Source organism: Puma concolor, chromosome B2, assembly GCF_028749965.1.
Source record: "Puma concolor isolate L17-30 chromosome B2, mPumCon1.1.hap2, whole genome shotgun sequence".
Lineage (NCBI taxonomy): Eukaryota > Metazoa > Chordata > Mammalia > Carnivora > Felidae > Puma > Puma concolor.
Window position 1 is genome coordinate 109,119,020 of NC_141671.1, and position 13,317 is coordinate 109,132,336.

The 13,317-nt window shown below is 35.6% G+C and overlaps 1 protein-coding gene across 11 annotated transcripts in view; it reads right to left on the bottom strand.

Annotated features, from left to right (window-relative positions):
- FAM184A (family with sequence similarity 184 member A) overlaps positions 1-13,317 on the bottom strand; it is a 124,004-nt gene that overhangs the window by 54,637 nt on the left and 56,050 nt on the right. For all 11 annotated transcript variants that reach the window (XR_015251505.1, XM_086707703.1, XM_086707701.1 and 8 more), the window contains exon 6: positions 11,668-11,790. Coding sequence is in view for 10 of the 11 variants with exons in the window: in XM_086707703.1 (XP_086563829.1) it covers positions 11,668-11,790 (123 nt within the window). In the remaining variant the exon portion in view is untranslated. The remainder of the gene's footprint in view (positions 1-11,667; positions 11,791-13,317) is intronic.

Genomic DNA, 13,317 nt, shown 5'->3' on the forward strand with positions numbered 1-13,317 from the left:
GTCACGTTTGTTTTCTTACAGTCTTTTCTTTAGTGGTAGTGTTACTGAATGGGTCTTTTTTGATGAATTTGGAAGAAGCACTTAAATAATCATGATAGACTTCATCTGTTGTTTTTTTTTGTGAAGACCTCCATACTTATGATTTCCCTTTTTTGTGACAACCATGGAAATAGGTGGATAATTCAAAGCCCTGTTTTAACAAGGAGAATTCCCAGTTCTATCAAAGGAACTGAACCAAGATGATTATATCAAAGACAGAGGGGAAAAAAGTATTTTTTTTAGATAAAAAAGTACTTTTAAAATTGCTCTTCAAGATCCAATCACTTACACTTCATTTGAACCCAGTTCTCCTACCATTTATAAAGTGACTGATTTAGGTCAATAGTGATAAGCTGGTAAATGTGTATTAGAATAAATTGTGATTTCTTTGTTTCCATACAATATCTGAAATTGTTAAGAGTTGATTTATATATACTCTTGAAATTAGGAGTTAATAAGACTATTTGTTGATTAGGAAGATCTATATCCTCGAGTTATGAGAACTAAAATCAATAAATGAAATACTTTAAATTATCTAGGAAACCACTATGAAGTAAAAATCTCATTTTTATAAAATGGCCAAGCTGATCAAAACTCGACAGAAATGAAAACTGCTAATTTAAAAATAACACCTGAATATTTCTCATTGTAAATACAGACACCATAAAGAAAACTATAAACATCTTCCTTCAACCTCGTCTCAATTCAGCACCCCTTTTCCTGTCCCCTTTCCACGCAGATGTTTATATACTGGACAATTCTGGTGATGGATACCAACTTCATAAAATGAGCTGGGAAGCTTCTATTTTTTTCTGTACTCTGAAATATTTTCACAGTTAAGATTTATTTGAAATTTTAAGTTTGTTTATTTGAGATGGGGGAGGGTCAGAAAGGGAGGAAAAAAGACAGTGCCCAGCAGGCTCCACGCTGCAGCGTGAACCCAGTTAGGGGCTTGATCCCATGAACCATGAGATCACGACCTGAGCCCAAATCAAGACTCAGACCCTTGGGGCGCCTGGGTGGTTCAGTCAGTTAAGCTTCTGACTTTGGCTCAGGTCATGATCTCATGGTTCATGGATTTGAGCCCTGTATCAGGCTCTGTGCTGACAGATTAGAGCCTGGAGACTGCTTCAGATTCTGTGTTTTCCTCTCTCTATGCCCCTCCCCCACTTACACTCTCTCTGTCTCTCAAAAATGAATAAATGTAAACAAAAAAATTTAAAAGAAAAAAAAAAAAGACTTGGATCCTTAACCAAATGAGCCAGCCACCCAGGAGCCCCTCTGTTTCTTAGAATTTTTAATGGAATTCATCCATTAAAATCCTCTGGGCCTGGTGCCTCTCTAGATACATGTTGGGAGTCTTTATTTCGTGGTTATAATTAGTTCGGTCAAGTTAATCAACTACTTTGAGTCATTTCAGAAATTTAAAATTTTATACAAAGTCATCTTTTTTCCTAAAGAATAGAATATGATATTCATTCCTTGTTTTAACATTTTCTCTGTCACTGAATTTATGCCCCCTTTCTCTAATCAATCTAGCTTATTTGTATCTTTACTTTTTGTGTTGATCTGGCTTGCCAAAAAAATTTTGTTTCACAATCCAGATAATTTTCAAATGAGTAAGAGTTACATGCACAAATGGAATACATGAAAAAACTGATAGGGATGCTTGGGTGGCTCAGTCAGTTAAGCGTCTGACTCTTGGTCTCAGCTCAGGTCATGATCTCACAATTCGTGAGATGGAGCCCCACAATGGGCTCTGTGCTGATGGTGCAGGGCCTGCTTGGGGTTCTCTCTCACCCTCTCTCTCTGCCCGTCCCCTGCTCACATGCTCTGTCTCAAAAATAAATAAATACATAAATTGCAGAAAAGAAAAAGAAAAAAGAAAAAACTTAGTATTGTAGTTATTACCATAAAGAATAGACAAGATCTATTCAAGAAACTAAGAATATAATTAGACAGAATTGATATGTTTAAATAGACAAAAACCTTAAAATGCTGCACAATTAAACATTAGAAATAAATAATAACTTTTTATGGTTCACCAAGGCATTATAGCTTGTATACCAATATGACCCTACTTATACTAATCTTCATACCCATACTGTCTTTCATCATTCTTACAGCTGGAAAATTTACACCCACCTTTCAAAGACCACCTCCCATACCACATTTAAAAATTCTCCAATATTACATTCTCCAGAGTTTTTATGAACACTTATGGTAGAGAATCACTCCCTCCTCTGAACTTTAAAAATAACATTGTATTTATCACCAATTCATAACAGTCACTTGAAACTATGAGTTCCTTGACATTTTGTCAAAGTATCCCTACCATCTAGAAGATATCATGTAGTCAATAAATGTTTCCCAAATCATAAAAGATATGCAATATTACTGATGTCACCGGACTGTAGTTCCAACTTTTCTGGAGAGCAATTTAGTAATAAATAACTTGACGTATAACATTATTCCTACTCTGACCCAGTAATTTCATTGAGGGCAAGAGTTACACAAAAAGGAAATAATTTTTAAAAATGAAAAGTATTAATAGAACTGATAATTTATCCAATTACCAGTAAAAATAAGACACTGATAAACAGCATTCAGAGAAGTCTTCTCTAATACCCCAGGCTCCTCAGGGTTTCAGGGCTCATGGCTGAAATACACCTTGGTTGGTCACTGATGAGGACAAAGAACTGGCCTTAGGAAACTGCAATCCTGCCATACTGGCCATGGCCTTTGCACGATCATCCTTTCTCCTCAAGTTAAGAGGGAGCAACTCCTTAAAATTATCTTTATAATAAAGTATTTAAAACATTAAATGCTCAACAAAGAAAATGTTTAAGCAACTATGGTAAAGATATATAATGGAACACTATATGAATATTTTAAATGACTAACATGTAGACAAAATTAAATGCAAATATTTATATGTAAAATGTTTTATAAACCAAGTACACAAAGTACTGTGAATATAGATTGCAACCATACTAAAATGCACATACACATATTAAATACCATTAGAAAATCTGGAATCCTGAAAACGTTCCTCATGTTCTTACTTTTTTTTTTTTTTGTAAAATTGCTTAAGTTCATAAAGAGCAATGTTCAAAACTTTAGCACGTACCAATCAGTGCCTTTGAAAGGAATATATTATGGACATTCCAGAACAGACTTTAACTCAATCCTGTTCTCTAAATCATCACAATAAATAACCTGTTTGTCTTCTATTACCTAAATGCTAGTGTAGCCACTACAGGAGCCAGAGAAATTAGTTATTTGTGTGTTTCAGTAGGCTGAATTCTAATATGACCCCTCTCTGACCCTCACTTTCCCTGGGACTTAGGCATATATGATGGGATTTGCTCCCATAATTGTATTATGTTATTTAGCAAAAGGGATCTTGTAGATATAATTAAGATCCTTAACTGTAGTTGACTTTAAGGTTATCCAAAAAGATACTACTCTAGGTGGGTCTGACATAATTGGGTGAGCCCTTAGAAACCAGAGAAATTCAAAGCCACTAAAGTTTTCCTGATAGCCTTGAACAAGTAAACTGCTATGTTATAAGAGGAGGCAGTCATGTTGCAAGGGCTTGAGGGGGGCTTTTAGAAGTAGAGAGCGATTTCTGGTCAACAGCTATCAAGAAACAGGGACCTCAGTCATACAGCCACAAAGAAATGAATTCTGACAACAACCAGTAAGCTTAAAAAAGGATCCTGTGCCTCAAATGGGACTGCAGTATGGCTATCACCTTGATTTCAGCCTTGCGAGATCCTGAACAGAGGACCCAGCTAACCCATACTTGGACTCCTGACCCACAACACCATGAGGTAATAAACATGAGCTGTGTGATGCCACTAAGTGTTTGGTAATCTGTTACACAGCAATAGAAAACTAATAATCTTATTTATTATTATTAAACTAAGTTGACTTAGTTTTCAATGAGTTTTATTCATTCAACAAATATTTCATTTGCAAAACTGATCTCTTATGTGTCAGGTAGTGTATCATCTGTGATACAACATTTTATAATAAAGCCAAATGATGTTTATTGTAACAAACTACTGAACTATGTATATGCTTAAAAATCTTATGTCCAGAAGAAAATCTACAACTTACATCAGAACATTTAAAAAGACTGTAACAGATTTTATTGACCAGTCTAGTATTTTGTCCTCAAAGGTGACCCCAAATAACATTTGATAGGATAACAGGATTATCCTCCCCCTGAGATTTTAGACTCACTAGCTTCCCTTAATATATCTTCATATGATTTGGGCATTCATGAATTTATCACTGAAATCCCTAGCTGACCTACTTATGTTTTTAGGTTTTATCAATTCTAAGAGTATCAAGATCCATCTTATGAAGATAATACATTCATTAATTTTTTTTCTAAAACAATCACTCTCAGTCTTTATGAAGTACCCCTTAATTCTTTCCCCCTATCTTTCCATAGATATATCTATTTTCCATCCAATAAATGTAAATGGAATAAAATCTCTATTTAAAAGGTACAAACTTCAGGTGTGCCTGGGTGGCTCAGTCAGTTGGGCATCTGACTCTTGATTTAGGCTCAGGTCATGATCCTGCTGTTGTGGGATCAATCCCTGTGTTGGGCTTTGTGCTGAGTGGAGCCTGCAGGGAAATTTCTCTCTCCCTCTTTCTTTCCCTCCCTCACGTGCACTCTCACTCAAAATAAATAAACTTTAAAATAAAGTAAAATAAAGTAAAATAAAATACAATAAAATAAAACAAACTTAAGACTAGATAAAATGCAGCTATATGTGGTTGGCAAGAGGCACATGTAACCATCAGTAGATGGAAAAAGATATACCAATCATAACAAACCAAAATAAAGCTGGTGACACAATATCAAACAACACAGACCAAACCACAAATCATGATTCCATGATTTGTGTAACCATGAGGATGCAGAAAAACAAAGGGTCATTAGATGGAAAAAGATATACCAATCATAACAAACCAAAATAAAGCTGGTGACACACTATCAAACAACACAGACTAAACCACAAATCATGATTCATTAAGTAGCTAAAAAAATTTTATATTTGTATGCACATAACAAAACTTTTAAATATTTAAAGCAAAAATTGAAAGAATATAAGAAATAAACAAATCCCCCATCAAAGTATCAGTTTTTAGTAAGTGATATATGAAAAAGATAAAATTCAAAAAGAATATAATATTTGGAACACAGAATATTGAAGAAAATAACTTAAAATCTTGTTTAATGAACTGGGATACAAGACTACATTGAAAAATTGGACACACCCAGAATATTAAATTTCTTTGATGAATTTAAAAATTTAAAAATTGCTTTCATATAAACAATATTTAACCATGATGCAGTTAAAGTTTAAAAAGCATGTCAATCTCACACAAATCTCCCATAGAACAGAATAGGATATAAGTCTTTCATTTTAAGAGGCTAATAGGACCTTGATTTCAAAACTAGAAAGGACGGTATTAAAAGGGAAAAGCACAAAGCAGTATTAGTTGAACCTAGGCTTAAAAAACTCCCAAAATGAATATTAATAAACTGAATCTAGTTATTATACACAAAAAGATATATATAATCTATTATGACTACCTTGGGCTTACTTTAGAAATCCAAAGTTGATTTAATATTTGAAAATTAATATAAGGTACCACATTAACAAATTAAAGAAAAAAAAGTACGATCTCGACAGATGCAGAAAAATCAACATCAATTTGTGATTTAAGTTAGGAAACTAGAATTATAAGAGAATTCCTAAACCTGATAAAGAACATTTACAAAATAAAATTTTAGAGAAGCATGATAATTAACTATAAAATGTTCACATCCTTCACTTTAAGAGCAGGAAACAAAACAAGAAAACTTATTATCTCTAGGCATCTTATCCAGCAAAGTAGGACAAAAAAAAAAAAAAAAAAAAAAGATGTCCAGGCTGAAGGAAAGGGTAAGTACATACAGAGGGATGAGCCAGGCAAATTCTTGGGGAGTGGTTCTTTTTTTATTTTATTAACTTAAATACAAGATAGTTAACATATAGCAGAATAATGATTTCAGGAACAGAATTTAGTGATTCATCACTTACATGTAACACCCAGTGCTCATCCCAAAAAATGCCCTCCTTAATGCCCCTTGCCCATTTAGCCCTTCCCTCCTATCCAACACCCTTCCAGCAACCCTCAGTTTATTCCCTATATTTAAGAGTCTCCTGTGATTTGTCTCCCTCTGTTTTTATTTTTGCTTCCCTTCCCTTATATTCATCTGTTTTGTATCTTAAATTCCACATATGAATGAAATCATATATTTGCCTTTGACTGACTTATTTTGCTTAGCATAATACACTCTAGTTCAAGCCACATTGTTGCAAATGGTAAGATTTCATTCTTTTTGATCATTGGATAATATTCCATTGAATATATATACCACATCTTCTTTACCCATTCATCAGTCAATGGACATTTGGGCTCTTAACATACTTTGGCTATTGTCGATAATGCTGCTATAAACATTAGGGTGCATGTGCCTTTCGAAACAGTATACCTGTATCCCTTGGATAAATACCTAGTAGTGCAATGCTGGATTGTAGGGGAGTTCTATTTTTAATTTTTTGAAGAATCTCCATACTTTTTTCCAGAATGGCTATACCAGTTTGCATTCCCACCAGCAGTGCAAAAGATCCCTCTTTCTCTGAATCCTTGCCAACATCTGTTGTTGCCTGAGTTGTTCATTTTAACCATTCTGACAGGTGTGAGCTCATTGTGGTTTTGATTGGTATTTCCCTCATGATGAGTGATATGGAGCATTTTTTCATGTGTCTGTTAGCCATCTGGATGTCTTCTTCAGAAAAGTGTCTATTCATGTATTTTGCCCATTTCTTCACTGGATTATTTGTCTTTTGGGTGTTGAGTTTGGTAAGTTTTTTTTTTTTATAGATTTTGGATACTAACCCTGTATCTGATATGTCATTTGCAAATATCTTCTCCCATTACATTGGTTGCCTTTTAGTTTTCCTGATTATTTTCTTCACTGTGCAGAAGCTTTTTATCTTAATGAGATTCCTATTGTTCATTTTTGTTTTTGTTTCCCTTGCCTCTGGAGACATGTCAGGTAGTAAACTGCTGGTAGAATTCTCCTGGAAAGTCATCTGGCCCTGGACTCTTGTTTGTTGGGAGACTTCTGAGTACTGATTCAATTTCTTTACTGGTTATGGGTCTGTTCAAGTTTTCTATTTCTTCCTGTTTGTTTTGATAGTTTGTATGTTTCTAGGAAATTGTGCATTTCTTCCAGATTGCCCAATTTGTTGACATATAATTGCTCATAATATTCTCTTATTATTGTTTGTATTTCTGCAGTGTTGGTTGTGATATTTCCTCTTTCATTTGTTATTTTATTTATTTGGGTCATTTCCTTGTTGATAATTTGGCTGAGCTTTATCAATTTTGTTACTCCTTCAGAGAATTAGCTCCTGGTTTCATTGATCTGTTTTACTGTTTTCTTGATTTCGGTATCATTGGTTTCTGCTCTACTCTTTATTATTTCCCTTCTTCTGCTGGTTTTGGGCTTTATTTGCTATTCTTTTTCCAGCTCTTTAGATGAAAGTTTAGGTTGTGTATTTGAGACCTTTCTTCCTTCTTTAGGAAGGCCTGGATTGTTATATATTTCCCTCTTGTGACAGCCTTTGCTGCACCCCAGAGGTTTTGGGCTGGTGTGTTTCCATTTTCATTGGCTTCCCTGTACTTTTCAATTTCCTCTTTAATTTCTTGGTTAACCCATTCATTCTTCAGTAGGATGTTCTTTAAGTATTCAAGACCTTTCAAAATTTTTCCTTGTCATTGATTTCAAGTTTCATAGTGTTGTCTGAAAATATGCAAGGTATGATCTCGATCTTTTTGTACTTGTTGAGGCTTGATTTGTGTCCCAGTATGTGATCTATTTTGGAGAATGTTCCATGTGCACTCAAGAAGAATGTGTATATGCTGCTTTAGGATGAAATGGTTTGAATATATCTGTTATGTCAATCCAGTCCAGTGTGTCATTCAAAGCCTTTGTTTCCTGTTGATTTTCTACTTAGATGATCTGTCCATTATTGTAAGTGGGGTGTTAAGGTCCTCTATTATGGTACTATTATCAATGAATTTCTTTATGTTTGTGTTAATCACAAAATTATAATAAAACATATGTAAGTTTATATATAATGTAAATATATAAATGTGATTTAATATTTGGGTTCTTCCACATTGGGACATAAATATTTACAATTGTTAGATCTTCTTGGTGGATAGACCCCTTAATTATGATATAATGCCCTTCTTCATTTATTGTTACAGTTTTTATTTTAAAATCTAGTTTGTCTAATAGGAGCATGGCTATTCAAGCTTTCTTTTGATGACCACTGGCATGATGGATGGTTCTCCATCCCCTTACTTTCAATCTGCAGGTGTTTTTGGTCTAAAATGAGTCTCTTGTAAGCAGATATAGATTGGTTTTGTTTTCTTATTCATTCTGATACCCTATGTCTTTTGATTGGAGCAATCAGTCCATAGACATTTAGAGTGAGTACTGAAAGATATGAATTTAGTGCCATTGTGGTGCCTGTAGACTTGATGTTTCTGGTAATGTTCTCTGGTCCTTTCTAGTCTTTGTTGCTTTTGGTCTTCATGGTTTTGTTACATCTTTTCTCCAAAGAGTCCCCCTTAAAATTTCCTGCAGGGCTAGTTTAGTGGTCACGAACTCCTTTAGTTTTTGTTTGTCTGAGAAACTATTTCTCCTTCTATTTCAAATGACAGCCTTGCTGGGTAAAGAATTCTTGGCTGCATATTTTCCCAATTCAGCACGTTGAATATATCCTGACACTCCTTTCTGGCCTGCCAACTTTCTGTGGATAGGTCTACTATAAACCCGATCTGCCTTCCCTTATAGGTTAAGGACTTCTTTCCCCTTGCTACTTTCATAATTTTTTCCTTGTCTGTGTATTTTATTTATTATTTATTTATTTTTGAGAGACAGCGTGTGTGCAAGCAGGGAAGGGGCAGAGAGAGACAGAGACAGAATTTGAAGCAGGCTCTAGGCTCCGAGCCGCAGAGCCCTACACGGGGCTTGAACTCACAAACTGTGAGATCATGACCTGAGCCAAAGTCAGACGCTTAACCAATGAGCCACCCAGGTGCCCCCTCCTTGTCTGTGTATTTTGTGAATTTGACTATGATATGCCTTGGTAATGTTTGGTTTTTGTTGAATCTAATGGGAGTTCTCTGTGCTTCTTGGATTTTGATGTCTGTGTCCTTCCTCAGAGTAGGAAAGTTTTCCACTATCATTTGCTCACATAAACCATCTGCCCTCTTTTTCTCTGTTCATCTTCTTGGCCTCCTATGATTTCGGTGTTAATCCTTTTTAATAAGACACTGAGTTCTCTAAGTCTTTTATCATGTTTTTTCACCTTTGTTTTCCTCTTTTTTCTGCTTCGTTATTCTCAATAATTGTGTCTTCTATATCGCTGATTTGTTGCTTTGTTTCATCCATCCTTGCTGCTGTGGTATCCATTCAAGATTGCATCTCAATTATGGCATTTTTAATTTTATCCTGACTAGATTTTACTTCTTTTATCTCCAGAGAAGGGGATTCTATGCTTTTTTCGACCGCAGCTAGTATTCTTACTGTAGTGATTCTAAATTCTAGTTCAGACATCTTGCTTAGATCTGTGTTGATTAAGCCCCTGCCTGTCATTTCTTCCTGTTTTTTCTTTTGGGGTGAATTCCTGCTGAGTTCTGTGGCTCAAGTTATGCATATCATTGTGTTAATCCTCATATCAATTTCCTAGGTGTGCAAAATGGTTTGGTGCTGATCTACCTGTGTTTCAGGGATGAGATGAGCTGAGGGTCTCCATGCTGCTCCACCATTTTCAATTCTTTCCACTTGGGGCATATTCTAATATGGCACCAAAACATTACTAGGGTACTAAAGCATAATTGAGAAAGTATCTAAAAGGAAAATCAATTACATGTTTATTATAGCTCTTCTCAGTGAGATTACAGTGTGTAGATTGCAGGAATGCTTAAACCATTTGCAACTGAGAGGAGACCCTGGGGGAGCTTAATGAGAAACACAGATGGTCACTAAACTGCCTTCTAATGAGAGCAGGACACCATAACTGCAAGGATCATATCCTGCCAAGAGAAATATGCAAATATGGAGCAGCAGTGAATTATCTTGGACAAGAGAAGAGAGGCTGACCTAATCTAATATAGCTAAAACACCTGCTTTTTGAAAGTTCATTTTATGCTACTTCACTTTCACAAAATACCTACAGTAGTACCTATTTTTGCTAACAGAAATAATCTGGAGAGATTTTCACTTTTACAAAAAAAAAGGCAAAAAATAAAATAGCATTCAGCATCTGTTTTGCAGTGAACCCTCACAGAAACAGCATGCACCCCAGGAAGTGAGAGGGCCCCACCTAGTTCCTTCCTTCGGAACCACACTCAGCATTTCAGTATCACACTACCATAGCTTTGAACTGTGTCTGTGAGCATCTGTGCAGTTGCTGGATATTTTTTGTGTGTATTTGTTAGCAAGATGGGTCCTAAGGTATCAGAAAAGCCTAAGAGAGGTTAATTTTGGGGTCTTGGAATGCTCAATTTTCCATATAAATTATCATAACTGCTTATTCACCTTACACCATTTCAGCTTACAAAAGGTTTCTGAGGACACTCTACCTACAGACAAGCAGGGGAAACCTGCAACAGTCTTAATTCTATCATTCCCAAACACAGTGATTGGTGCCTTCTCTGAATAAATGTTTAAAGATAAGTAAAGAAGACTGGGTGCAAATGATTAGCATGCCCAGGGGCACTCCTGTGTTGGCATGGTTTCTGTGAGCAGCAGCTGAGTGATGAGAAACCAGGACTTAGACAATCTTGGGAGAGATGACGCTATTGAGGCAGGAACAGCTGACAAGATGAGAAATGTCAAGACAAGAACTTGTCTTAGGAAGAGCACTCTGCAAGACAAGACTGTCCACACACATGAAGGATGAACTGGAATGGAAGCAAAAAAAAAGACAACAGGTGTGGCTATTCTAGGGTATAGGTGAACCTGGGCTACAGAGAGAAAGGAAAAGAACAAACAATATTAGAATTTTTAAATTGTCTTTACATTTATTTTATTCACAACAGAATTTGTGAATTCACATTCTTTTTATACTCTTAGCCTTCTCTAAGCTAAAGAATACTATTTTCTTATAGCATTTAAAAATTATTTTAGATGTCACTCTCCAGATGTTATAAAATCTCTCTTTTTAAAATGGAGATACAGTGTAGACAATACTAAGTCTGTGTTTTACAAAAGGGTGTATAAACCTTTTCAATTATTTTTCATATGGTGACATTATCCTTTGTTTTGGTTTTCCCCACAAAAGCACCTGGGTCTAATGTTTTGGGTAGTAAATTTTTACCTGGTAAGATATAACCAATGTATTATGAAAAATTCAGCATGAAGCAAAGTGATTATTTTTACTCTAGATATTTTACCATCTCTGGTACCACATTACCAAATAAGGATGTTATGGATAAGACATAACACAGGTGATAAGGCTAAAGAATTCTTGCCTCTTGATTGGCTGTATTCAGCTTGTCTTCCAGCTCTTCCTTCAAGTTTTCCAGCTCTCGTTGAAGTTGACTTTTATCCTCTTCCAGGTTTAGTTTCTCCTTTTTATACTGTTCCTCTAATTCCTTAGGAAGAGACATTTTTAACCATTAACAAAATTGCAAACATTGTATACCTCAAAGACTCCAAGAAAAAGACTACTATTCTGTCTTATATTTTGATATTTTGCTCTTCAAATTAGCTTTATTGTTAATTAATAATATTGGAGTTATTAGTCAACCTAACTAATCCTAAGAGATTAGATTCTGTCACTCTGAATCACTTATGATGTGGTTAAATAATTATTTTTTTAAAATGATAAGAATATTTGACTGGTCTAGATCAAGCTGAGTCAGTAACAGGAATGTATGCTATAAGTGATAATGTGGGGAGATAAATAAAAATTCTAACTATCTCTTGAATATAGAATTATTTTATATTTATATAAAAAGAGCCAAAATCCAGTAACATTTCTGGAACACGAGAACATAGTCAAGAGCTACCAAGTACAAAATTAAGGCATCTAAAGAAACAATGCCAGTAAAACTGATACTTACTGAAGAACACCTACTATCTGGCATGCTACTTGGGATGTGTACTTGGGATACACAGGTATTAACACATGGGGCCTGCCCTTAATTAGTTCAAGGTAACAAGCAATTAAAGAATATGTGATTGGGGTGCCTAGGTGGCTCAGTCGGTTGGGTGACCGACTTTGGCTCAGGTCATGATCTTACAGTTTGTGGGTTCAAGCCCCACGTCAGGCTCTGTGCTGACACCTCGGAGCCTGGAGCCTGCTTCAGATTCTGTGTCTTCCCCTCTCGCTGCCCTCCCCTGCTCATGCTCTGTGTCTCTCTGTCTCTCCATAATAAATAAACGTTAAAAATATTAAAAAAAAAAAAAAGAATATGTGATTAAAATTAAATATCCATAGGGACTACAGGAGTGCATGGATGGAGAACTGGTAAATTCTATCTTGGTGAGGAAACCTTCACAGATAATGCAATTCCTAAGTAGAGTTTGAAGGAGTGTACTAGTAAGGAACAGAGGTGAAGCAAGGGGGAAATATAACATGTTCAGCAGAAGAAACCCGTGCAAAAACCATGGAGGTACAAAAGAGCCTGGTATGTTACAAGCAGTTCAATATTTCTATAGTGGAAGGTGAGAAGAGTAATAAATGCAGTTCTGTGGAGCTCCCAAAACAAACTCTGGGTTTGATGATTTGCTGGGATTACCCACAGGACTCAGAATATAGTTGTCCTCACAGTCATAATTTACTTTATAGCAAAAGGATACTAAGCACATTTAGCAAAGGAAAAAGGCATAGGGGGTGAAGCCTGTAGGAAGCCAGGTACAAGCTTCCAAGAGTCCTCTCACACAGGACTCTCTAGCAAGTTGTGACAATAATGTGAAATGTTGTCTTCTAGTAAAGTTCATGAGAGACTCATTGCCTAGGTTTTTTATTCGGGGCTAATCACATAGGTACCACTTGATTACCATGTGCCACACACCCAGACTTCATGAAGGAAAGCGGATGTTCAGCAGAAACCATATTGTTTGCATAAACACCTTAGGCACATGAGCTGTTGTTATCAGGGAATGGTGGAAACCCT